Consider the following 27,189-nt stretch of genomic DNA (forward strand, 5'->3'; position numbering starts at 1 on the left):
TTTTAACCTACCTATGTGTGACAAAAAGGAATCATTGACAGAACAGATTAAAATGAACATGGAAAATAGAGAGTCCAAGACTGCATTTTCAAAAGCTGTAGAGCAGAACTCTGCTTGCTGATGTAAGCTGTTTATGTTGCTATACAAATTATCCCTGGTAAATTGGATTCTTGTAAATCTTGTTAACTCAGACTTAACATTGGGATACCGCTTTATTTATTTGATAAAATGGATTAATATAGAGTAGTGATCACTTAAAAGTTATGAAGAAAGTCAGAAGTCTCCTCAGAAAGGGATTTTAATATTTTCTAACTTACAAATACGCTGTTGAAACAATTTTCAACCTTTTTATGAAAACAACATAAATGGTTAAATAATACTAAGCTGTACTTGTGGTAAAAAGACAAATCTAGTTAAGATAGTAGCATTAAAAATTCTGTAATAGCATGTTTGAACATGTCTGACTTTTTTTTTTTTTTTACAAGTATTTGTATTGCCTGTTTATGGCTTTGTTAATGAGAGTTTGTGCTGCTGTTCTTTGTGTGCCTTTGAGTACGTGTTACAAAGTATGTATGGTGAAATGCTTTTCTAGGTTTTTTTTTTTTAACTTGCTAGTAATTTACATATGTGCTTATTTGCTTGGGAGATAATCTCTGGGCTTATTTTTTAAGAGTGAAGAGGTGAAAGAACAACATAAAATTAATAAAATTCACAACATTCATTATGGACAGATTTTACAGTTTTTGGGTTTTGTGGATTTGAATGAGGACTCTAATTTGCAGGTAACACTGGGAGCATCATCCAAACTTAAATAGGAACAAAGAGCAGTGGTGCTTGTGTTGACAGTATTCTGTTTGGTACTTTAAGGCTGGTAACTCAGCAGATGATGCATTAAGATTTTGGAGCTCTAGTTTCCGTATTTCATGTGGATAACAATGACCTGTGCAGACAAACTTTCTGGCTCATGAACTTGGCTGCATCAGCCCTCAGTATTTTTCCTGTCTTTATTCAAAGCATTGATGAGATGCAATGGGGTGCAAATCTGGGAAAAGCGTGTTAGGATTATGAAGACTGAGGAGGTATTTTACAATAATGTACATCTTTGAGCTAAATTAACAGCTTCTTGCTGTCGTCTTTTTTTCTTTTCTTTTTTTTTTTTTCCTTTCTTAAGTCAGCTCATCAAATAAGGATAAGGAGTGGAAGTGTGTGTCCAGAAGGAGCTTGAGCTGAGCTAAGAAACAGGATCTACCCCTCCTTTTCAGTGGAGTAGTAGTAGTTGTTAATTCGGTTTGCGATATGATGAAATTGTGACTGAGAAACAGAAGCGGCTCAGGTGCAGGGAGGTGGATTGACACTGGAAGCAGAATTATAGGTCTCCCAATAATGATGGTGATCGAAATGAACAGAAATGATTTTGGTGGAGGGTAAGGGCAGTTTTGGCTGTGCTGAGCTTGTACTAAAGACTGTTTGCTCTGGAGTAAAGGTCTAAAGGACATACTAGGATTTTAATCCATAGGATGCTGCATTTGGGTAGGAAATACAAATGTAACTATTTTTGCATGTGAGAGAAAGTGGAGAGTTAAAAACAGATGTTGTCAAGCAGTAGGTCCTAAAGAACATTTATTAACTGCTGAAGGGATGAGATGACTTTGGGAGCCATAATGACCAAGAAAACATAAGACTTGGACATTACTGCCAGCTGACAAGTTAAAGGTGGTTTGTTACAGACCTGTGCAACTTGCAGCCTTTAAAAAAAAAGTTTATTTCGGATGTTTGGCTGAGTTGACAGCAGCAGCAGCACGTTTTGTTTGACCAGGCAGTAAGTAATGTCTGGAGCTCCTGACGGTCATCATCCCTGTTCTGGCTCGCTGGTCGTCAGCGTGCAAGAAGCTCTGGAGACATAGCGTGCATCTCTTTACCAGCTGTCGGGGGAAGGCAGATTACTGTGGTCCAGTGGAAGGAAAGATACAGCCCTGTGTCAGTGAACTCGAAGCCTTTTCAAAGTATTAGCAACTCTTCCTGAGATGGCTTCTGTGCTTTGGCCAGGTTTCTGTCAGGAGGTCACAAGAGCCTGTTCATTCATGTGGGTGTAGGAGACTAAAGTCCCAGCAGAGAGGCACTGTGTTGGAGCTGGAGAGAAGAATCCTGCATGCCTGTGGTTATAGCAGGTGCATGCATTGAGCACGTGGGAGGCTGTAACTCCTCTGGTAGAATACTGATCAGGGCTTAAATGTCAGCTCCTGCTTTTCTTTCGACTAGCACTTTCAGTGCGTTAGTATTTCTTCTTGCTAATGGTATTTGGCTTGCAGATGGTAAAATCTTGCCAATCTATCTCGTTCCAAATCAAGCTCTTTCCTGCGTGGTTGGGTTATATCTAATCTTTGGTAATGATTTTTGTTGTTTTTCTTCTCATGTTTCCTTTGACTTTACTCTCTACATCTAGAGAGACTTAGTCATGGAGGTAACTTCATGCAATCTCCTGTTTCCCTCCACTATACCTGTCCTTTGAATAGAAAATCTGAAAATGCCTGAATAACGTATTCAGTAAGAGCAACGTATTACTAAGCATGTCATGCTTTTTTACCTCACTTTGTCTTTGTGTAAGTCTGTCTCACTCTCTCTAGACACTAGAGAAGGAACTGCTAGAGGGTTTGCTGGGGCTCTCCAACAAGCTTATTTTTTAGCACTTCCACATTAACAGTAAATATTACTTCTGAAGTCAGGCACCTTCTCTATAAAGTAAGTGTGTCCAATGTCTTAGAAAAATTATAATGCTTTTGCTTTGTCCTGCCACGTGGGACTTCTGTCTAAAACCTTGCGAGCCCTTGCACTTAAAGAGGCTTGGTCTCTCTTGCTGTATTCTCAGAAAGTGTTTTAATTTGCCTTACCATGTCTTTTGGTGATGAGGAAGCATTTTGTAATCAGCTGTGTAGAAGAGCCATGTGGATTGGTTGTTCTTTAGGTAGTCCTGGATTAGTATCTGTTGTACTGCTGCAGGGACCTGACCCCAGTGATGCAGGTGGTCGCTTTTCAGTTTTATGGTGGAATGTACCTCGTGGAGGTGAAGCCCCAGTTCTGCAAAATTGTGCGACTTACTTGAAATAGCTTTCGTGATGCTTGCCTCAAATGCGACGTGAGCGAGCTTCTAGTCACAGTAATCAAGGAAGGAGTTTAACCCCTAAATAATCTGGTTTTAGCTTGCGTTACCAGACTGAACTTCTTGTGAAATATTTTAAGTTCTGCTGTGTGTATTTAATCTCCTGAATCTATTGTCTTAATCTCCTGCTTCCTTACTGTAGTGCATACTCTGGCACATTCCTCTCTGCAAGTCATTGTGTGTTTATTAAAACCTGCCATTTCTGAAATGCTACTCCACCCAGTATTTTGTGGCTTGGCTAAATTGTATGTGCTCCTTTCTGTGTGGGTTACAGCTTTATGAAAGTGTGGTGCTGGGTTTGAAAGGCACAGCAGGGCTCATGACTGTGAAACTTCTCGAGCAAGTTCTCTTTCTCCATGATAATCTCTGCAGAGCTGGCCTACTTGAACCTGAACTGTGACCCTGAGAATTTTGTAAGGGCTAGGATGAAAACGGTTGAAACCTGAGCAGTGAGCAAGCCTATTTACTTTGGGTGGGAGGAGCTGTGCAGGAGTGTTAGCAAGAAAGGAGGTGCAGCGAAGTACAGTTGCCAACAGGGTACTGGGAGCCTTGGTGTTCATTCATAACCGCTCTCAGGCGTGCCTCTGGAATTACTCCTCAACTAGACTGCACTCGACTTGGAAATACCACAGAACAGAAGAATATTTGGTGAAAGAAACTTGCTGCTATAAACTACCAGCACAACTTGTAGCCTCATGGTTCAGATGTCTTTTTTCTGAATCAAATATTGGTGTCTGAAGGCAAGTATATCTTTAATACCCTTTTTTTGTTACGTAGAAGAAAAACACTTTCACTTAACGTCCATGTGCAGAAAATCAGGTGTTGGATAAGACTCATACGTATGATAGTTTAGCAGTTTTGTTTTTCTGTTTTCTGCATGCCGCAAAGAGTGTGTGTACGCTGCATGTAGAGAATTATTTATGACCTTTTCTTTTGTTGTACTGGGGGGAGAATTCTACCAGAAAACATAGCATTGTCAAGATGTCAGGGCAAATTATTGTCAGACTTGAAGAGCAAGTCTAAAAAGCTTCTGTCTTCTCTGCTGCACCATCAGTTTTCCTTCCTCCTTCTTCTCCCTTTAGCTTTCACAGAGTTTGGTTTTAAGGTTTTGGGTTTTCCTTGTATATCTGTAAGGGGAAAAGGAGTATTTTTTTTACTTTGCATCACTGGATATATTCTTAGTTGTATTATTGCATCAGCATCAGTTTGTATAATGTGTTCATTATTTTAAACTTCTAAAAATCTATATTTAAAATTCTGCAGTTGGATGGTTCAGAATACATTTGATTTGAGTTCAGTTTCCATGCTTGGAATTCACACCTGTAGATTTCAGAGAAGTCTTTTTTGGTAAGCCTGTGTTTTTTTCAGCTGTAAATATTTTTCAGTTGGAGAAATATTTTAAAACTAAAACCAGGCTTTGTCAAAAGTGTCCATGCACTGTTGGAATTGTATGTGTCTTTTATTTGCCTTTGTTTTATATATTGAGATTTAAGTTTTGCCCCAAGCAGTATCCTGGAAGAATGTCTTAAGCACGGGATTATGGTTTGGTTTTCAGCCAGCATCTAGTACTGAAGAAGCCTTGATTGAGTAGCTGATATGAGAAGTGCATTCTGTCCTTTAGAAAAATTTATACAACAGATAAGTTTTCCTCCTCTAAAGAAACATTCAACAGATTGACTGAGAATGGGTTCTCCTCCCCTTCCCCCCCACCCCCCAAGACAGATGAACTAAGTATTTCAGTCGTGGTTTTTTTTGTCTTCCTACTGATTTAGGTATTATATAAAACAGAGAAACTAGGACACTTGTTCTCCCTTTCAGTGACATATTTAGTCTAGCACCTGCTTTCATGACGTACTTAACTTTTGTTATGATGAATCTTATTTTTTCATGCACAGATACACTTTGGCACACACCTGATGCATTTAGGCTGGAGTGCAGATACTTTCCTGTTTATGCAGGTTTTTCAGCTAGGTCTGACTTCTGCACTTGGGCTTGGCTGTAGTTCTATTTGTGATCATTTTGAAGCCGTGTAAACTTCCAAGCTGTGTATGTTGATGCATTTTCTAAGTATATCAATTATTAAGGTACTGGGAACTGATATCAAAAGGGTAGAAGGCTTCCTAGGACATTAGTCTAAGATAACCTAATGAATGATACTAATTCTGATTTTATCAGTAGATTGACCTATTCTGTTTGAATTTATTTTCAGGGAGGGGAGAAGAGGAAAAAGGATTTTAATTTTTTTTTTTCCTCTAATATGTGGTGGCTAATGAAGTGTACCTTTCTGTTGTCATGTACAGAACATGCAAATAAAAGCATTTCCAGATACTTAAAAGTACCTCTGTGTCCTTTCAGGAATCAAATTTATTGCAAGGAATTAAAAGGATTTCTAAGTGCTTTGGGCGCAGAGTGTGTGGAGAGCAGAAACTGCTTTAATATTGCAGGCGGATGCTCAAGAGTTACAATAAACCTTAGATTAGCATCACATCATGGAGATGAATGCTCATTTTTATTTAAATGTTACAGTTTCCTTTTGATCTAGCAGCCTTTCAGTTGTGTATCAGCTATCTCTCCAGCAATGTATACTGCTTTGAACTAGTTGAAACAAATAAACATGTATATACAAGTATTATCAGGCATAATAAATCACAAGCTGTTGAAAAGTTGAACTAGTGAATTTTTACAGGCAAACCATGTAAAGGTTTAAGTGGAATATGAAGATGACTTGGGGGGTGGAGGGAGGGAGGGAGATGAAGGAAGAAGCTTAAATTAGATTTTTTTTTTTTTCTTTTTCCCCTGCCTTTGTGGTGGTGAGACAGAGTCATATTTTGGCAAAAGGCAGAGAGTCTATATTGCTGTTGAGTTAAAGCAGCAGGTACTTAGCCAGAATACCCAGATAGCGGCTTCCTTTGTTGGGAGATAGCTTCTGAGAGGGGAAATGTAACATTATCCATATTGACATTCTCAATTTTACCCACCCAAAGATTTGAGTTTCACTTCTAATGGAGAATATGGCATAAGAAGAAGTTTTTAATCTGTTTTTGTTTACGGTTTGGCTACATGAACGGTGTCAAGGGACCTGAGAGGGCATGGAGAGAAATAAGGGGGGAACCTTCAGGATTATATTTTTTCCTCTGGATGTCTAGCCACTTTTTTTATAGCATGAACATAAGGTGGCAGAGAAGACTAGGCTGTGAAAGAACCTGGTCGGCTGCCAGAGTCATGCTCAGTAGCGGCTCCAGAACTGGCTGGCACAGCAGCTAGAGGTAGATGCAGACAAAGTTGCGCGGGTGGCTGGTGGTGGAGCCTCCCATTACTCTGTGTGACCCTGCTGTTCTGGTGCAAGACATGGAAGCGTCCTGATACCAGTGTCAGCAGGATGTTCCCGGGCAGGGTCATAGCCCTGACTCTGAAAGACAAGACAACAGACCCCATTAGCTGGACAAGACTGTAATGAGAGGATACAGTTCCTCCTGTATGTAAGGAGACTTTTTCTACTGCAGCTTTTTTCTTGATTTTAATTAGAAAAAATAAAATGCATATTCTGGAGACATTTGGACCAAGGTAGTTTGTTCTGTTTTGTAGTTAAGACGACAGATTTGAAGAAGTGATGTGGAGCTGTGGTGGTTTAAAAAAAAAAAAAAAAAGGGCAAAAAGAAGAAAAAAGTGGTGTTCTCCCTCCTTGCATTTCCTCCTCATTGGCCCACCTTTCCGCTCTTTTAAGTTTTTCAGCTGCTCTTTCTGTTCCTTCTGGGGCGTCTGGACAAGGACTGCTTCAGCTGAGGGAAGTACAAGACACAGTAATGAACAAATGGAGACAGGCCTGAACACAAGACGTGCTCATGCAGTTTCGGCTCCTCCCTGTGCCCTAGTGAATAGAGTTTTTCCACTTCTTGTACAAAAGAAGTGAAAGTTACGTATGGCATATAATGGTTTCTATTGATGGCTCATATTTGTTTTTTTTCAGTTACGTCTTTTTTGCATGGCATGTATTGGGACTAGTCTGTTAAGAGGCATGAAGAAATTCTAGTGATTCATAGGATCCTAGAAACTACTGTGTTTCGTTATCAGAAAAAATATTTTCAATGTTTTCTGTATCTAAAGGTACCAATGCACATACACTCTGCACAGTTAAAACCTTTCATATGGGTTCTAAAATACTTCAGTTTACTGTATTATCCTTGAGCCAGTGTGAACTGAAATTACTGAACCACAAATAGTAAGTACACCTCTTTGCATAAAAGCTGGAGTAAACAGTATTATTTGAGGATTAATAAAATTCACATTACCGTTGATTTTAATTTGTGGCATGTGTTTCACTTTGTAGGAAGAGGAGACCTCTAGTATGAAGTAAGGGAGAGCACAAGTTCTTATTTTCCAGCCAATTCTTAATGTATTATTTTTCTGCTTTCCAGCAAACATATTTTGTCAGAGATAAGGTGTGGTGGGGAAAATGGGATCAGCAGAGAAGCACCAGACAGGAAGGAAATTCCACGTATGGAAGAGGGTGGCCATGCATGCTAGTTGTGAGGGGAAAGAAGCAGCCGATGTAACAAGCGGCGGATGAAGGAGGTTAGGGAGAGCTTATTTGACTTTAAATCTGGTAGCTATCAGTGAGAGCAGTTTGGATCAGCTCCTTCCTAGTCTTGAAGCACAATTTACCGGGATTTTTTATGGTTAACATTTAAGTTGGTTCATTTAAGTGTTTTATTCATTACATGAGATATTTGGCGTGTTAATAATTAAAAAAACCCTTTTTGCAGAGCTTATTTTATGCCACTCTTCCAGGAGTCAGGCTGGTTTGTATATATAAGTATGGCAGAGTCTTAGAGAAGAAAAAGCTATCACCTCACCTTTTAAATAAAAATAAGAAGTGAAGATGTAGAAGCCACGACAATCAGTTGATGAAAACTAGCTAGGTAGGTGCTCAAACAAGGAAGTTCAACATTGCACAACGCAACATCAGCTCCCTTTTCAGATACTTGTAGTGTACCACAATATCAAATAGGGAAGCCACATAGCTCACGAGTTGTACTTTGTGCAGTAGAAATTTGGGACTTGAAAGGGAAAAAAAAAACCCTGATTTAAGGAATCCTTAAAACCTAAATAATCACCATTTTTTGTGCGCTTAGAAAGCAGAGAAGAGTAGGACCAAAACCGAGATGTAAAAAAATGAGATGTGTGTTTGTGGAAAAGAGGAGCTGAAGCAAAGCCATTCTGCTTTAAGCGTGCTAATGGGTTTGAGGAGAGGAGTATAGTGTTGCTTGACTTGCTGCTGATTCGGCAGCCTCTCTCTTCACTGCATTTTTCATGTGCCCTTCGTTTGTTTCTTTTTTTTTTTTTTTCCTTTTGTATCTTACTCATCAGAATGTGAGGTAAAAAGCTGTTACTGCAACACTCTTGTTCCAAGCAGCTAATGCTAACCAGCTTTCACAGAGAACATAATCCTTACACAAACACCTTAACTCATGAAGGAAGAGGGTCCAGTGCGACGTAGGTTTTCTTCATGTGCTGGGATTTCATCTGTGTTTTCTCCAAGAGCTGATGGCCGAAAGCTTGTCCGGAATGCTTCATTTGGAGGATATAATGAACTGTCTCCTGCTTCACCAGGTTTGTTTTGGTCTTGCATTTCTTAAAATGTACAGAAGAGAATATAATTTCCACCTCAGATTTTTCATCTTGAATGAAAGTAATGTACTGGGATGTTGGTAGAAATCAGAAAGAATATTGTTTGTATGCATTTAGATAACAGCTCTTTGTAGTGGCAAGATTTGCAGATAGGCAAGTGAGTAACTTAGCTTGCACCACAGCAAATCTCTCTTTAACGAGCATTTGTGTATTTGATACTGGCTGGAATATTTGTTTTGGTTGTTTGGGCTTTTATGACTGAAGTTCTGTGATGTGGTTTATAAATGCCGTGTACTTTCTGCTCCTCCCACACACAATGAACTTGCTTTAAAATAAGGTACAGCAGAAGGTTTAATTTATCTATATCTACTGAAGAATCTGCGCACTTGTCATCACTGATTTGACATAAAATGATAAGATAGAATGAGTTACGGCTAAAAGCACAGCCTTGCTAAACTCTGTAGTGCAAGATTTTTAAGATATTTTAACACCAGAAAGGGCTTGAATCTCCTTTTGCTCAGATTTGTTGTCTCCTGAAAGTCAGTACTGGAATATTGAAATGAATTTCTAGCCTTTCATTGTCCATGATGTACACTTCTGATACAGATACCTGAATTTCAGCAGTTTACTTCAGGAACCTTCCATGTTTGAAAAATGTGTTACAAGGTCACCCCTTCCTGAAAGGGGACATTGTAGAAATTGCACATTCTTACCAGAATTACTCTGTATGTGTGATTTGTCTTGTGCATACGCACATACGTGCTTTGTTGCGTAGTCCCATGGGGCCAGGATGCTGGGGGAGGGTAGGGAAATAAAACAGGTTTCACTTTTTATTGTATGCCTTCTGCAGAATGGCTCACTGAATTGGTAAGAGCCATGGGAAAGAGTTGGGGTGCAGAGCACAGGGGAGGTTGCAGGCTGGCGATTAGGGAGATCTCGGCATCGCTGGCTGCTGTTGGCTTGCAGAATCACTGGAGCAGCGTGTTCAGCCTCAGGCTGGTGGCGGCAGTTGCTTGGGACACCATGTTCTGATAAACTTGATGTTTTGCCCTATAACATGTCCTTGCACTCTGCTTCAGGAAGTGATTAGTCTCCTACCAAGAATCTAATACTGAATTTTACTCAAGCTGCTCAGGAAATAAAGATTTTGAAGCTTGAAAGAGTAAAGTTGGCAACTATACAGATCCTCCCTACCTTTAAAATAAATGTGTATAGTTTGCTAATTACTGAAACAAAACCGGATTAATTTCCTATTTGCTTCCTTCCTGTATAGAATTCTGCATTAAAGCTGATCGCTGTGCATAAGTGGACAATGAAGGACTTCTTAAAGTGCAGAACAAATGGAAAACAGTTTTTAATTAAAAAAAAAAGTGTAAACATATAACTAAAAAAATGTTTTATCTTTTGGAATCTTCCATATATTTGAAGAATGTAAACAATATTAATATGCTGGAAGGTATATTCTTTCAGTTTGATTTTAAGCAAGGAGTAGTTATTGCCTGTCCAAAAGATACTCATGTATAGTTATGGTGAGAATGGTCTTTGGTTATTATTGTTTATTTTATACGGTGTTTGCAAAAGAAAATGTGACTGTGAGAAAATACATGAAAGGACTTCGCTTGCTTTTCTGATTACTTCAGTTTCAAAATCCATGAAGGAATCTGAATTAGTTTAATATGGGATTGTATTATTAAAACTGGTTGTCAGCAAGCTTTTGAAAGTGAGTCTGTTGAAAAGGGTATTGTCTCCTGTGTTTGATTCTTAAAAAAAGATTTTTCCTTTTTTTTTTTTTTTTCCTGCCATATTTATTATATGACACTAGCATTGGTATCTCCCACTAAGTATAGCTCATAGCTCTACCAGGAACGTGTAGTTCTTCACCTCAATTATTCATTCTTCACAACTGCACATGCACATCCGTAATCAAATCGGGCTGTTCCTTGCTTTTCATTTGGAAGTCAGTAATATTGTTGCTTGGCTTGCTATTTGTGATCTTTTCATGCATTGCATTGCTTTTTTACTGGTTATTCTGTTTGTTGGGGGAAAAAAAAAACACCTCTAGCAGATAGTAATTTTTTTGGTTTGGATGAAATAGATCTGACATTCAAAAGTAACATGTTTTTTCTGATGTATTTTTAATCGGGTATCCTAACTGCAGATGGTGTTTATTGAGAGGTACAAAACCAGTATTTGAGATATAGGAGATGTTGTGGTTAGCTTTGGTTTTTCCCTTCCCTCAAGACTGATTGAGAGCACAGATTGTGGGTGTGACTTTAAAGAATGATGCTTATGTTATGCTTCAAAATTGAAATCTCTTAACTAAACAGTTTTATTTTAAAATGTACCCTAGCGCAGACTTTATCCTAAAGGTTCTTAAACGCTAATCTTAGAGTGTATATACTCCTCATTTTTTGTCGAAGGCGGTGTTTCGGAGGATTTTTTTCTTTAGGTATTTATCTGCGTATTCCAGCTCAGTCTCTAAACAAGTGCTATTTGATTTTGTTTCATTGGCATCTTGCACATACGGAGTTCTGGTTGTCCCGGTTGCATGCAGTTGTCAGGCTCTTGCATCTGTTCATGTAGATTTCCACCTGCAAGTTTTGGAAGGGCGTGCTGAGTGTTCACAGTAGAAACGTATTAATGGGCAGTTTCCCTTGGCTTCTAAGGTCATACCATGAAGTGTGGCTGACTGCACTGGCGTTGGGATCAGCTTTCAAAGCCCATGGGGCCTGTGATGTTAAGGGAAGGAAGGTCACATTGGGAGAAAGTCTGTTAAGACATGGTGTTGCTCCGAACACAATCCCTGATGTCCAGAACTGCTTTAGAGGCTACAGTAGTGGAGCTTCTGTTTAAAATAAAAATATTTTTTTTTAAATCTGCATGTGTCTTAGATAATACTGGGGCCTCCATCTGCAGTTCTGAAGTTTGATTCAAATGGCACTTGCGTGCTGTCTCTGAACTCTGATGATTGCTTTCAGGATGTTAGGTAGGAAATGATACATGAATTCAGGAGATTTAATAGAGAGGAAGTTACAGAGGGGGGCTGCATCTTCAACACCTGTATTTCTACATTGTGAAATGTGAGCTCACGTGATCTTGTTAAAGAGTTCCTGATTGAATTGCAGGATGGGAAGCAGCAAGTTAACTAAAATATTAAGCCCAAACTGACTGCTGATAAACACTGAAAAACTTGAAACACATTCTTTTTATTAGACCCTGCCTCCAGCCTCTTACACCTTGGCAATCTCTGCTCCAGACACTGATTCAATGACTTTGTGGTACCATTTTCAGTACCTCTAGGATGAACAAAACTACAAAAAAAAAAAATCAATAACACAAAACATCATTTAGAGGCGCAGCTTTCTTGACGTGGCTGTTGTCTTTATCAAAAATCCATAGAGAAATTTGTTCTTCACCACTGGTAGCTTGAAGGGAGAAAACAATATTTCTTACTGTTAATTCTGTGGATGTGGTTGTTTTATTGTTGTTTCCTTGACCAAATATTTCCATGGCAAAGTGTATATGGTCATCAACTTGGGCCCATATATACCTTTTTGTGATGTTTCAGTACAAGTTTTCCTGCAGGTGTTAGTACCAAACAGTTCTTGTTAGAAGAGGTGACATTGCATTGAGGTTTCTCCATCTTAATAGAGGCTCTCTGGAAAATGCGTCCTTACAGTGGCTGAGGCTGTGTCTGGATCAGCACCTGAATTATGATTTGTTTTTTTAACATACATTTTAGCACATGGGGAGAAAAGCCGCTTGTCTGTACTCTGAGTGAGCTTATCCCTTCTACAGAGAGGAGGCTTATAAGTAGGGTGGTGTGGGATGTGAAGCTGACTGGTTGGGTTTCCTCACAGACCAAGGTGGAGCGGTGCGAGGTGTTCCAGGATCTGCAGCACCCGGACTTGGGTTCACTAGCAAACCCCCCAGACAGCCCTTTGCTCTGTGTGTGAGTGAGGAAGGGCACAGTGAGTGTGGTGGCGTGTTTGTAAATCAGCAAGCACGGACACCTCTCGGGCTTGAGACATGGGAAGCAAGGAGGTAAAATTCATGGAAATGTGACTGAACTTTGGTCCTTGTGTCTGATTCTCTGGGACAGAGTAGTTCATTCTGTTTTCATTTCTGCTCAGTGATACTGATGAAAAGCTTGTTTATGAAAATAAAAACATATGTTTGTTAGATAAGTATGTGTAAAGCCCTTACAACTGTTGTGCTTGAGAAAGCAAGCTGTGAATTATAGCTTCTCTTATGTAAGAACAATCCTGACTTATCACTTCTGTGTTAACTCCCATCACTGTCTTCTGTATGTGCCTATAAATAAATAAGTAAAAAAGGGAAAGCCATTAGAAAATGCCTGCATTACATTTTCAGTGGAACTTGGTCCCTTATAAGGGATTGCTTTTAAATATGGGGGTGAGGAGAAAACCTCATTACTATAGTTTTGGTGTGTGTTTGACTGCCATCAAATCTAGTAACTTCTCAGTGATCTAAGGCAGATCTGTTCTCTAAGGCTTCAGCAACCTTTGTTTTGTTTCAGCACCTGATGACTGGTGCTGTAGAAAATGTGCTTTTGTATTTGGTGTTATATAGGAAATGTGGCTTCTGGCCTCTGGAACATGACATGCCTTTTTATTTTTTTTTTCCTGGATTCCCTAGTGCTACAAATCTTCTGCCTGTCTAGATGCTTCTTCCCTGTGGTTAAAGAATCTTCTGCATTATGGGTTTTCATTAGCTGAACAGACCTCTTGCAGATTTGTTGGAAGAATTTCAGAAGGAAAGGTTTAATGAACTGCACAGACAGGCTTCTATAAACACATGTAAAGGTTTCTTTAAAGGCATGTAAGGTTTACTTTGTGTAAACATAAAATGAAATATCATTGTATTGCAGTGTATATACTTTTAAAAAAATCTGGTCTTAAAAAAGAATCTCTGCAAAAGGTAATAAATATAAACAAAAAACCTCAAAAGACTGTTTACCAGACCAAAGCTAAGAGGAATCTCAAATTTCTCATGTAACCTGAAGAGCAACCGAATACCTCTATAATTCAGTGAAACTTCTCAAGATGTGTGTTTGTGATAGATGAACCTGTTCTGTCTTAAGAGTTTCTGGGTATTTATGTTGTGGAAGGGTGAAGATACTAATTTAAATGACCCCCCCAAATCTTACACTGAACAAACTGCTCAACACTGCTACAGAGTGTTAATAAAAATTCTTTTAAAGCTCATAGTTTCCCCACATATATACACACTCCCTTGAAGAATGTGAAATCACAGAACGGTAGGAGTTGGAAGGGACCTCTGGAGATCATCTACTCCTTTTTCTCTGATAAGTCTTCTCATTTTAAAGATCTGAGTGCAAATTTCTGTTTCAAAGCTAGGAACGTGTTCAAAGGGAAGCCCAGAAGAGCTTTTGGTGTTCCTTTATATAATTTATCTGCTGATGTAGTGCCCTCTGGTGGGCTACAGCTCTAGGGCACTAGAGGCTTTTCAGCTGTGTGGATTATTCCTGAAATCAATGTATGACTTCATACGTATCTACCTTCTATCTGGAGGGCATGCAAACGATTTTTACTTATTCAGACAAATGCATTGTGCAATTTGTTTTATTCCTGTTTATAAAAGCTTTATGCTACCACCAACCTCTTCAAAGGAAATGGATCAGTGAGATATTCTTTTCCTGAAGAGGATGTTAGGTTCTCAGTATGCATTCTGCAGCACACAGCAGCTGCACAGCAGCACTAATGTCAGTTATGACCTCCCTTTCCGTTGTCCCACACATACTGGCTATAGCCAGTGTCTCACTGGGATACTGGGAAAGTGTGGGGTTTGTACTGCAAGTCACTCACAGAAGGTAAATGTGGGATTTTGACGACTGTTTTAATATAAGGCCTTGTAGTTACACTTATGCAGTGTGAAGTTGAAAGTATAAATTCAAGTCTAACATAAGCAATTTCTTGGAAAATTTCCATTTTCTTGGGAAAAAACCCGCCTGACTGGCAATCTTAATCAGTGTTTTAGATTTTCTTTCATATAGGTGGTATTTAGTAATTATTTCTAGCTACAGAAATTAACAAACAAAAGCTTTATTTAGTGTTCTGCTCTGTGCATGCATGCATGCAGACAGGGGAGAATGGGAAGATGAAAGGACAAAAGTTTGCACACCACATTTACAGTTCATCAGTTTATTGGATTGGGTGCAGCACCATCGAAATACAGTGGACACAGTTCTCTATTCTCCCCTCTTTGCGGGTATTAAATTAGTTTATATTGTAGTTGTTTTCAACTGATGTGATGGACTGATAAGTGTACATTGTTTGAAAATCCGATTTGCTTGTGCTTTTTTATGCTAAACCCAATTTGCAAATTTATTTCAAAGGCTAGCTCATATAAAATGTTAATGTCTTCAAATCATTTGCAACAATGCTGTTTTTTCTTTAAGGTTTTGACAAAGGGAAGGATGATGGGTCACAAAGTAAAGAAGATACGGCACATTCTATGTCAAAAAGCAAGGTAAGGAAAGCAGCCTTCTAATCTGGCTTAAAAATGTCAATGTGCAAAGGAGTTCTGCATTTTTAATTAGATGCAAATGTATTTAACTTTCGTTGTATATAATCTTGAAGATTACTCTTCAGGTTCCACAATAGATAAAGATTAAAGGGAGTTTCCTAATAGAGTTCTCAGGGTGACATCACATGGAAATCTACAGTTGAAATTAGTGAAAATGAAACACGGAGTCTTCTCACTGTCATCTCGGGGTGGGGTGTTGCCTTGCCAAATGTAATGATGCATAGAGGCCAACTCTTGCTACGGAACAGAATTTAAAATCCTTTTAAGCTGTAAGTGAAGATGCTGTTCATTGAGCTGTAGCATGTCTTCTTATAAGAATGCTAGGGAAATTGTAAGTGGAACAGGTTTAGTTTAATGGCTTAAATTGCCAGAATGAAAAACAGTTAAGTGTAATCTGTAGTCCTGTCCTCAGAATTCAAGTATAGAGGCCCATTTTGTTGAGGCAAAAGAGTGCAAAGCAAAGCATGCTTAGTAGAATATTAAGCTAGATATAATTACTATGCATGTTAAGGCTTTCTGGTAGTCTTGATAATAGAAATAGAAAAAGGAGGAGCCAAATTCATAATCATCGTTGTGTAGTCCCAAGATGGAAGAGCCTCACTGAGATGCAGTGAAAACTGACAATGTCCAAAGTGGAGTTGGGAGATGGACACTGCAGTCACCAAAACCATAGCATCTTGGGGTGGCTAAACTTTAAAAAGGAAGAAAACATGAACTACCTGAGCAACCAAAAAGATTCTTTTCATGTAGAGATCCCAGGTCTTTTCTCTCCAGAGCTGTGTTTTGTTCTGATCATGATTATTTACACAAGTAGTTTGCAGTATCATTCTTATTCAGAATAAAATATTATTTTCTGATGGTATGAAATAGTAGGCACATGGTGAGAGATTTGTGTAAAAAGTCGTTGTAGTAGCATAGAGGAAAATCTAGCATACCTGTCTTTTCCCAAATCCTTTTAGGTTACAGTTACAGAAGCTGTCAGTTTTAGGACATCGTATAGACGGCTCTGATGCAACCTTCTTTATTTATTGGCCTATTGTAAGTCTTAAAGTGCATGAACATTTTGGTCGGCAAAAGTGCCTGGCATATCAATGGACTGAATTTTTGTCTAGTGATTTTTTTTGTAGTTAGAATATGGAATACCAGGAAAAAGTCTTTTCGGTTGGGTGTCTCATAAAACAGATGTCTCTTTCTCTTCAAGACATTAAGGATTAAAAAGAGGGAAAGTGCATTTTGCAGAGGGGCAGGTTGTGTATGGTTTGATCACTGAATGCAGTAGCCAAGTTAACTTGTTTTTCTTATTTAGACATCACTACAGGATAGAGTTTAAAGGCTTTAAATTACCCAGCTGTGTGGTTTTCTATTTTCTGCTAGGATGTCCACTGTTATTTTTACAGAGGCAGATGTGGTAACAGACACTGGAACAGATTGTCAGGCCACAGCAGGCATGGTCTGCCCTGTCAGGAAAGGTGAGGACCTGAGCTTGAACACAGCTAGCTCCCAAGGGACTTGGGGCAGATGCCTGCTTCTCGCCGCTTTCGTACATGGCTCTTTCCATGGTGCTCTGCTGCGAGGTTAGCACTGCAGGCTGCCAGAGCTGGCCCTGGGCACAGGCAGCTGCACCCCGAGGAGACAGGAGTTGCACTCGAGGTCTTGACATGCATTTTTCTGTGGTATTTCATGTGTCAGAGCCTTAAAGAGAAAGGTTAAAGAGATATCAAAGGAAATGAAAGCAACTCAAAGATTATAGTAGCATTTCCCTGCTTAAATGTTGTCATCAGAATTGCACTGCAGTGAGCACGTTAGTTTCTGCAGCTGATGCTGCAGTTTTGTGGTGTGTAGCCAAGCATTTCAAGCTGTTGGTGTCTTACGTCTGACTTGGAATCACAAAACTTTGTGTCTTTCAGCTTTACTGCATCTAGAGCCTCGCTTGTCAGGGAGATCACAGGAGCTTACTTTACCATCCAGCTTGCTTCTGATCAAAGTATTTATGTTGGCCCAGAAAACGCTAAATCATTTTTTACTTGGAAATCAAGTTAATACTGTCTCTTTTAACTTGGGTTTATTTCAGACTCTATTAATCATTTATCTTTGACTATCCAATTTGGTTTTTTCTCTTCCTTATATATATTTTTCTTGGTTCTTGTCTTTCCAGGATCTTAAGTCTTTGTGTGCTTTGCCTTCACTTTTGTCTGTGTCTTTCTACTATCAAAGATGAGACCAGTATTCCTACTTCTAATACGTATTTTTCTTCATCTGTATTTTTGCAATTACTGCGTGTGGGCCTTGATAAGACTAGTGGTTCCTTTATAACCCACAAATAAGCTTCAGGCTAGCAGAAGATGGTAGCTGTCTGTCACAGCTGTGGAGGTGAAGTAGCAGTCCTTCTTTCTAAGTAAGGATGGAAGAGCAGTGATGAGACTTGCCCAGAATCTGGTACTGAATGTACCTCCCAGGGAGTTGCAGCAGGTTCTCTTGAAATGTTTTATTCTTTTAAATTTTTACCCCATCACTTTGCGTGGGTGTAGCACTGAGAATGTTACTAGCTTGAAAATATACAAATTGCGGATCTGTCTCATAATTGGTTGGACAGGTAAATATGGACCTTTACTCAGTGTCATATTAGTGAGCTTTAAAACTGAGATACTGAGAAAATGTGTTTTTCTAACCTGTGATACTTACTGGTTTGGAGCTTTTATGTGCATGACCTTCAGACTGCATTAGCTTTCTGTTAGTCAGCAACTAGAATATTCATGAATGTTTTGCTTAAGTTGCTCCATTATAGCTTGCATAACGAGTTCATTACCTCTTCTTATGTGACAGCGATAAGCATTTTCCCCTCTTCTGATATTACATTTAAAGTACTGTATTTCCTTTAACTTCTAGACAGAGGAATTAAATTTCAAGTTGTATGCTTGTCTTAAAGCTAAACTTTGAGTTTTAAGAACATATCTTTAATACAAAATGAAGGTTTCCTTCATTTTTCCAAGGTGGTAGTTAGAGAACATTTACTTATCGTTGAAATGACTTTGAGATAAAATTACTTTTTGCCAGTTATTGCACGTATCTTTTTGACACTAGCTGTGCAAGTAGACTCCTGTAAAGTCTTATTTCTGAATTAAAGGCATCAAAATAGGATCAAAGGTAAATTGCATTGTTCCACTTGTAAATCTTTAATTTTTATTTCTTTGCTTTGAGCAACTTCTATGTTGAGAGAGTGCTCAAGTGCACTGTTTTTATTATTGCAGTAAGTTTTTCTGAAAGCTCACATATTTTTTAACTGTCATTTTGTAGTATTCCAAAATAAAAATTCAGTGAATAGACTTTGTATTGTGGCCTGAGATTTGAAATGACTGGTCAGAAATGTTGAAGAGCTTTAGAAGCAGTTTTCATTAAACTGTCCTTGAATTTACACAGTTGAGGAAGTTACATTGATTTTTTTTTTTTTTTTTTTTTTTGGCTGGGCAGGGACTTTGGGTCCATCAGGCTTATATTTCAGTGCACAAAGAAATGCAACTCTTTGTAATTTATCTGAAGTTTATATGTACTGGATACCTACTCAGTTTTTCTGACTTGCAGTAGGAATGACATAACTCTGTGGTACAGAGTTGTTTTGTTGGTTTCTTTTTTTTTTTTTAAGAGCTCTGCATCCCAAGGTGAATGTTTAGTGGCTCTAGTTTCCTTTTAACTATCAGGCAACAGATGCCAAAGAATAAACATTGAACCTTACAAGATGTTGGGAGAGGCAGGAGGGAGAAATCATGTGGTGCTGAGGCAGCATATTGTCCTGCCATGAACAAGGACTTGGGTTTCATAGACAAACCTGAGTCTCATTCCTGTCTATTGCCACTGTGAGCTTCTTGAAGATGACTTGTGAAGTAATCGGAGTGTGGGATTAGGCAGGAAGGAGCAGATCGAGTGCCATTAGTGGTCACTTGTACTCAGATGATTTATAGAGCACTGAATCCTGGCTTGAAGAGTCTGTATTTTCCTTCATGGGTCACGGGGTAAGTGCCTCTATAGCAATCCATTCGGAGGAGCTGTCAAGTTGTGAATGAAAACTCTGGGATTTGTATGTCATGGGAATGACTCTTGTGTTTAAACACCAGGATTCTCCTAAAACCTTCTCTCTGTCCTAAAATAATGCCTAACTAGTCAAGACTGTGACATACCAAGTAACAGGCTACATGGGCTAGATATTTACTGTATATAGTTCAGCTTCTTCTGGAGGAATCTCAGTCTTCTTTCCCATAAAACCCTTATGAAAAAAGACCACATAAATAGGTGGTGAACAGCTCATGTTACAAGTTGTGGTTTGTTGTTTTTGTTTGTGGTTTTTTTCTTTTTTAAGTGGGAGAAACAGTAGAGAAGTGAGTGGGAATGGGAACCTTACAGACATAGCTCTGCACTTCAGACACTTTCTGAAGTGCCTGCAACAGCAATATATCCTTGTATTTATCATTGTAATTTATTTATTATGTGTTTTGTGAATTTCAGTCTGAATCCAAGCTTTTCAATGGCTCCGAGAAGGACATCTCTTTATCTTCAACCAAGCTTACAAAAAAGGAATCTCTCAAGGTGAATTAATTTCCAAGTAACTCCTCATGGACTATAAATGCATTCACATAGTTTTACTGTATTCTCTAATGAGAAGAAAAAAATGCCAAGTAGTGATGAGACCTATGGACTATTTAAGTATTGCAAAAAGTTGTGGCATTGATTCTCTTCAAATCTTATTGTACTGTTACTTGAGTACGGGCTTCTATAATGCAGTGTTTAAGATGGCACAAGATTATAGGATAACTCAGGTTGGCAAGGACCTCAGGACTTCTACATGCAGTGAAGAGACAAACTGAATTATCAGAGTTACAATTCACATGCAGCACCTGTGGTTTTTCTCCTGCCATCTTCTGCCTGTGTTGTGACAAGACAAAATGCCACTGTTTGGCAGATACCAAGGAAGTATCTGGAGATGTCAGGAGAAACATAAAATTATTTGCCTCTGAAAGAAGGAGGTACATTGCTGCAAATTTCTTGTGGGGAGGGAAAGTAATTGGTGGGTAAAGACTACTGATCAGATAATGTACCTGTAAGTCTGAATCTAGCCCAAATTTTGTTTTGTACTTTACACCAGGAGAAGAAGAGGCAGAGGGGGTTTGTTTGGTTGGTTGGTTTTCCTCCTGTGATTCAAACACGAGTTTCAAAGTCCTCAGTCTTAAAAGCAAATTGCAGAAGAATCTGGAATTGATTACATCATAGCTGCTATTGAAACAGAGCATGAAATAGTTGTTCACACCTTGAAATCAGATACTGTGTTTTAAAGCTAATTCTCCGTGTCTGTATTGCAAATTGAATTCTGCAGGTTTTTCCTCAGCATATATTGATAGATGTCTTTGTGCTCTAATTACTGGCTTATGGCTGTGGCATTTTAAAATTTTTGTCATTATTTACAGGTTCAAAAGAAAAATTACAGAGAAGAAAAGAAGAGAGCTACAAAGGAATTACTTAGCACTATCACAGACCCATCAGTTATTGTTATGGCTGACTGGTTGAAGGTCAGAATCCAAGTGTGAAACCTGAGTTGAAGATGTAGCAGCTGCTTGCTGCTTTCTGCCCAGAATAGAAAAGGCTCAATCTTTTACTTGCTGTTAATGTTTTTCTACAAGCACAGCAGCCACTGATTGCATCCCAGGGTTTCTGTGGTCAAATCCTAGGGGTATAATAGAGGAACCTAGCTCCCAGTCACTGTGGTCGCCATAGTCACATGCATCTCGTGTGTATAGCCATTAACTTCAGATGAGTTGGCTTTACAAGTCTTATTTTGCCCTTTTTATTTTACACTTTGAATTGAAGCTCTGTTACATCTGTAACAATAGTGAAAATGGTTCAGGCATATTAGATGTTTGAATACGGATTTCTTTGTGTATTTCTGGTAATTTTCCTTGCCTCTCTTAAGAACTAACTGTCCTCTAATGCTGGTACAAAAGGTGAGGAATTAATTTCTCAAGGATAGCAGTCAGTGTCATCAACAGTAGTGCAATTTATATATCTGTGTATATGTATTTATATATATACACAAATTCCTTAAATTTGTAAATAGATTACGTGGAAATTCTACAAGAAAAAAGATCGGTTACCCATTTTATAGTTAGTGCCAAACAGTAGCTTGACTGGAAAAAGTTTCTCCAGTTTTTGCAAAAATCCATGTAAACAGGCTAAAACATTGCTCAGAGGTCAAGTTGGTGTGCAGTCTAACAGACGCAGAAGTAATTAAAATCCAGAGTTGACAGAATTGATGCAAGCAGTCTAATCATATGTGCAAACCTAGGGACTTGAAAGGATCTTATGTTTCACATATGGGTTGAAGCTAACAGCCGTTACAAGAGGTTTTATCTAAGAAACTCGAATCTGAGTTGTTTCGTGAATATCCTATTTTTCTTATCAGACGTCTGCCTTGTTTTCAGAGGAGCTCTGTTTCCGAAGATTATCATGTCTTCATGCTAGTGATAAAATATGTTCCAGATAGGAAAATTCATGAAGGTTTCAGATGAATTGTCATACTTCCTGTGTCTGGATGTGTGTATACCCATTTGTAGAATAAGTATTCACCAAGAAAGCATGGAAGAGCGAGTGCTGAAAATGCGCCTTTGTGTTGTTTTTGATAAACCTTTATAAACTTTTGATAGACCTGATAAAATTTGCTTGAAATAAAAACTAATAAATCATTTCAATTTTAATTTTCATTTTGTAAGGGGAGTGGTTTTGTGATTGGTTTAACTGAGATATAACTGTAACGATTTGTGTTCTAGATTCGTGGTACCTTGAAAAGCTGGACCAAACTGTGGTGTGTACTGAAACCAGGAGTGTTGCTTGTTTACAAAACCCCCAAAAATGGCCAGTGGGTAGGAACGGTGCTCCTGAACGCTTGTGAACTCATTGAGAGGCCTTCTAAAAAAGATGGCTTTTGTTTCAAACTGTTTCATCCTTTGGAGCAGTCCATATGGGCTATAAAGGTTAGTGGTAGCATGTATGTTCTTAACAGATGACTAGCATTAGCCAGCTATGAGTAAAGACAACCTTAATGAAAAGCTGAACTGCATTTTCCATCATAACTTTAATGGTTTGTTTATTCTGAATATCAGCCTTCAACATCTAGTCCTCTTCATCACAAAAAGTATTTGATTTATGCTGCTGTGTATACTTAAATAGCTTCAGAAGTGTGGTGTGCAGAGGGATGCCATTAAAGAGGTTAATGCCATCACTGGCAATCGTGTCAGCGGGGGGAACGAGTGTATAATGTTTTATTTTACATCAGTCGAATCTGAGAAACTAAGGAGGGAAGTGATTTGCCAAAATGAAAGAGTTGAGATATGTTTCAAACACTTCTTGGCTTCCAACCCTATATTCAGGTAATAAAATGTCAGCCTAGTTCAATTTGCTTGTAAGAGTAGAAATTCAAATTACTTCCTTGTGCAATAATAGCTTACATTGCAACTTTTGTTCCTTTTTGGCTACAATTTTAGGAAGATAAATGTTTTCCTTCAATTCTGATGTCTGTTTGCTTTGTCATACATAGCATAATATTGTGAACAGCTCTTATGTGTAGCTGTTGGAAAGCACAGTGTGTTCTGCACAGCAAAGATTTATTTTAATTTATTCTAAGAATCTTTAATGTTTGCTATTACTCCTTGTTTATGCTCTAGTAAACAAACTATTGTAGTCCTTGTTTTGTGTTTGCATATGGAGAGGGGGTGCGGAAGCACAGCACAAGTGAACATATTTGTGTCCTGAAATGACATCTTGCTTTAGATGAAATTACTGTACAATATTAGGACCCTTGTCATAATAAATTAATTATACTCTCTGCAACATACATCTTAAGATAGCTACTAATTGTGAGATTATATCTTCTGAATTTTAATTGATATAGGTGTACTGTCACATCTGTAGAATATGCTGCATTGATTTTGTCTTCCTTACCTCAGACTGGGAAGTCAGTCAGCTTATTTAATTCCTGATGCTTGTTTGGTCTTTCTGAATTGTTATCAATGTTATCTAAATTTACCAAATTTAGATCAAATCTTTTGTAGTTGCTTTTGAATGATTTTTTAGTTTAATGTTGCTTTGGAGGACTTTTCACTAATTAGTGGTGATCTCACATTTGCAGAACACAAACTTCATATCCTTTTTCAAAGCTATAGGGTTTGGTGTTAATGTGCTTTAATTATTTATGAACATGTATACATACATTGCAAAGTGGTGGCCTGTCTGCAGAAGATCACAAATCAGTCTTATATTTCTTTATTGCTTGGCAATGAGAAATGGATTTGTTTGTTTTTTTAACTAGATATTTAGAATTTAGAGGACATGCCCCACCAGATTTTTACTTTTTTAAGGTAGGTCAAATTTTGAACCTGAACAAGTTGATATTGTCCATTCTAAATGTGCTGAGAGCTGGAGTGGCGTTTGTTCATTTTGGTATGGCTATTTGCAGTTGAGAATTACTGGATTTAATTAGATGAAAGGCCTTGAAGCTTGAAACCTTCTTCTGCCTTGTTTACCTAGTCAGTTATAATGTCCTTGTTACAGATCTATTCTCACGAGGCAAACTTTCATAAGCGTAATAGCAATTGACTGATTTACAGAGTAGATTTACCATAATGAGCCTGAAGTCTTAAGACAAAATGAGCCTTGTTTGCAGTCAACGCAGGCAGATGACATTGCAAGAAACATTTACAGAAGTATACGTACTGCAGGAGATTTTCCTCACTTGAACACACTTCCCATAGTGTGTCCTTCTGGCAGGCTGCAAATTCTCTTCTGCAGTAGTTTGTGGCCAATCACTTCACACGCTCCCTTAAGCCTGTTGCTGTGGTCTTTGATGTTCTTCCTGCACTCTGAGGTAGCTGATGCGCTGTACCTTGTTCAGTCTTCCTCATGTGCCTGGTCCCGATGCCATTTCAGTTTTCTAAAATTAATAACTAGAAAAATAACTGCAAATAATTTTTCATGAGTGAGTTTAGTCAAGTGTGACTGCTTATCAGTTTTTAGTGCTTCCTCCGAATGTTCATGGCATTTGAGTTTTATTGGCATGAGTATTCTGTAGGAAGTAAACTTCAAAGTTTTGTTTAATCTCGTGGAATTTTTAACTTGCTCATTACGTTGTATTGGAGTAGTTGCACCATCATTGTCAGTAACAGACAGCTCAAAAAGTCACCTAACAACTAGAAACTAATGTCTCTCTTGTACAGAACACTAACGTACTGAGAACTCATTTTGAAACCATAATAGGTGGTCTCAAAGAAAAATGTCCAGTGCTTTTGGATCAATAATCAATTAGAGGAAATCAAGATTCATCAGCAGTTATTCCAAAATAAGTCAACCTACTTAAATGTTCGCTGCGAATTATTCATTCAGTTTTAATCAATGTATTATCAAAGTACCTAGGGGAGTATAGCTTTCTTGCATTAAAAACAAGACGACAAACACCAAAACCATACTTCATCTCTAAATTGTAGTGATTTGGTACAGAGTAAGTAGTGTACCCTGCATGCCCACAGCATAACCCTACAGGGGAGATCTCTTGAGCAGAGGTCTGCCCTTGGTCCGTCTCCTGTGACCTGAGAGTTTCGAGGACTTGTGATGGCCGAGGCCTTTGCACGGCACTGGTGCACCCCTGGTGCTGCGGTCCCCTCTGTGCAGCGGCCCAGCACCTCTCCCACCCCTACCTGACGCTGCACTGCCCCTCGGGGTGAGGGGTGCTCATGCATAGGGTTGTCCCTCCTGGTTCTCCTTACCCGCTAACTCCTAATCTCCATGTTGCTGCTTCACCAAAGATTTTTCATAGGCACACCTTCCACTCGCTCAGAGGGGGACTGAGGTTTGGTATCTTGTTTCTAACACCCAAGTTGCTGTTCCTCCATACTGAGTATTCAGGAGTTTCTGAACATCATTTACACCAGCGCTAGCTTGCCTGTATTGGTATTTAAGTGCCACCAAGACTCCTTGTTACCCACCTCTCACCTTCAGAAACGTTCTGGCTGTTTCATTTGCTTGCTTCTAAAATATCTGCCTTTATCTGCTTTTGCTCAAAACTTCTGCTGGCTTTCCAATTCCCTCTTCTAAGCCTTGTACCAGCTTTTCATAAGGCTTCTCTGGGGGAAATTAGTCAAGACCAAAATGTGTTAACTCATCAGTTAGGCAGGCTTAACCCAGCTTTCAATGATAGCTTCAAGTATGTTTAATACAGCCCTCTTTGCCTATCAGTTGTCTTAAAGTTACCATAGGTAAACTTTTTTTGAAGGGACTTTAAAATGTTTTTTAGCATTTTATTCCAAAATGAAGCTTGACAGAAATGGAAAGGTCTTTTGGATTATTTTTTGTTGTTGTTGTTTCACATTTTTTAATTTGGAATGTGAAGAACTTCATAGTGAAAATTAAACTTTGGCATTTGACATCCTCTGTGTGTCTTTTGGTTGAACATAATGTCATGGTGTCCTGCTGATAGCCTTTATAGAGAGACTTAAGCATCCAAATGTCTTCTATGGGGCATCATCTTGGGTTTTTTTCTTATTTAAATACCAAGCCTACAGCTAGGCACCTAAATATTTTGTGGAATAGGATAGGTAGAGAGGTTGAAGGGGAAGGAGGGAAGGAGAAAGGATGAGTGGGTTTCTGTAGCAATATGTAGTGTCTGGGTGGGAGGAGTTATTTCCATTTTATTTAAATATCATTTGACTCATCTGTCTTCTGAAGATGAGTGAAAATCGTGCAGTTGTGGAGTATAGGATACTGCTGAGATGCCAAACACATTGTCATGTAAAATAAGCGTGAAGTGGATCACTGAAGAAGGCCTCCCGTTCTCTGCAAGCGTTTGGCTTGCCCTCATGTCTCTCTGTGCTATGAACTGGGGCATCCTTGGAGGAACTGAGGAACCTTTGCTCTCATCAAGAACAAATGGGACTGGAGGGGGGAAAAGCCAGCTGCTGTACAAATGCAGGGTCTTCTACTAGGCAGCATTTGTTGTAAATCAGGTCTCTTAAACCACCCCACAGACATGCCTTTGTTTTGCTTGCTTTCCGTCTTAACCTCTTCAGCTGAAATACTGAGCTGAAGAGGAATAGCTTGTCCCTTGTGATCTCTCTACACCCGTCTGACAGTGAGGGTCATTCCCCCCGTGTTCCTTTTGATGCTTTTGTCATCTTGCTATAAGTAGCATCAGCAGAGCATTTCCAAGTTACTATGGCAAGTCTAATTTACGAAAAAACCAAAACAAACCAAAACAAACAAAAAAAAAACCCACCAAAAATTATTTGAATCCCAAAGACCATTCTTTTTTTTAAGTGGGGTTGAATGGGGAGCTATACTTAGAATGAAATGTTTGAAGAAGAAATCCAGTAAAAGAGGGCTGTCCATCTTTCCATTCGTCTTCATTAGATGTTGCTGAGTGACAGTAAATAGCCCTGCAGTGTGTCAGCTTGTTATTACATTGAATGATAAACTGTAAAACTGAATTAAAATGTCTGATGCTGTTCCTTGTTTTGTGTATTTCAAGGGTCCCAAAGGTGAAGCAGTTGGTTCTATAACTCAGCCATTGCCCAGCAGTTATTTGATCATCCGAGCTGCTTCAGAATCAGATGGTAAGTGGATATTTCAGTGGTTTTCTGCAGTGAAAGCAGATAGTTATTAGAAAGAGATAGTTTCATTTGTCTTGTCATGTCTATTACAGCATTGTGATTGCAGTTTAACTGTTGTTAAGGTTCTCCCATTCAGTTGTGTTTGCACTGGTAGTTTTTCATGGTTATTAAAGGAAAATTTTGACCTGAAGAAATGGT

The 27,189-nt window shown here is 38.7% G+C and overlaps 1 protein-coding gene across 2 annotated transcripts in view; it reads left to right on the top strand.

The window, feature by feature from the left end:
* Positions 1–27,189, top strand: part of OSBPL8 (oxysterol binding protein like 8) — a 49,238-nt gene that overhangs the window by 4,767 nt on the left and 17,282 nt on the right. Inside the window, exons 1-6 of one of the 2 annotated variants that reach the window (XM_086480210.1) lie at positions 8,626–8,767; positions 15,228–15,298; positions 19,853–19,933; positions 20,809–20,910; positions 22,165–22,368; positions 26,910–26,994. In XM_086480210.1, coding sequence (XP_086336336.1) covers positions 8,626–8,767; positions 15,228–15,298; positions 19,853–19,933; positions 20,809–20,910; positions 22,165–22,368; positions 26,910–26,994 — 685 coding nt within the window. Of the gene's footprint in view, positions 1–8,625; positions 8,768–15,227; positions 15,299–19,852; positions 19,934–20,808; positions 20,911–22,164; positions 22,369–26,909; positions 26,995–27,189 lie in introns of those variants that run through there. The other variant, XM_009947150.2, reaches the window with a different exon arrangement.

The sequence above is a fragment of the Leptosomus discolor genome, chromosome 1, assembly GCF_034619465.1.
Source record: "Leptosomus discolor isolate bLepDis1 chromosome 1, bLepDis1.hap2, whole genome shotgun sequence".
NCBI lineage: Eukaryota > Metazoa > Chordata > Aves > Leptosomiformes > Leptosomidae > Leptosomus > Leptosomus discolor.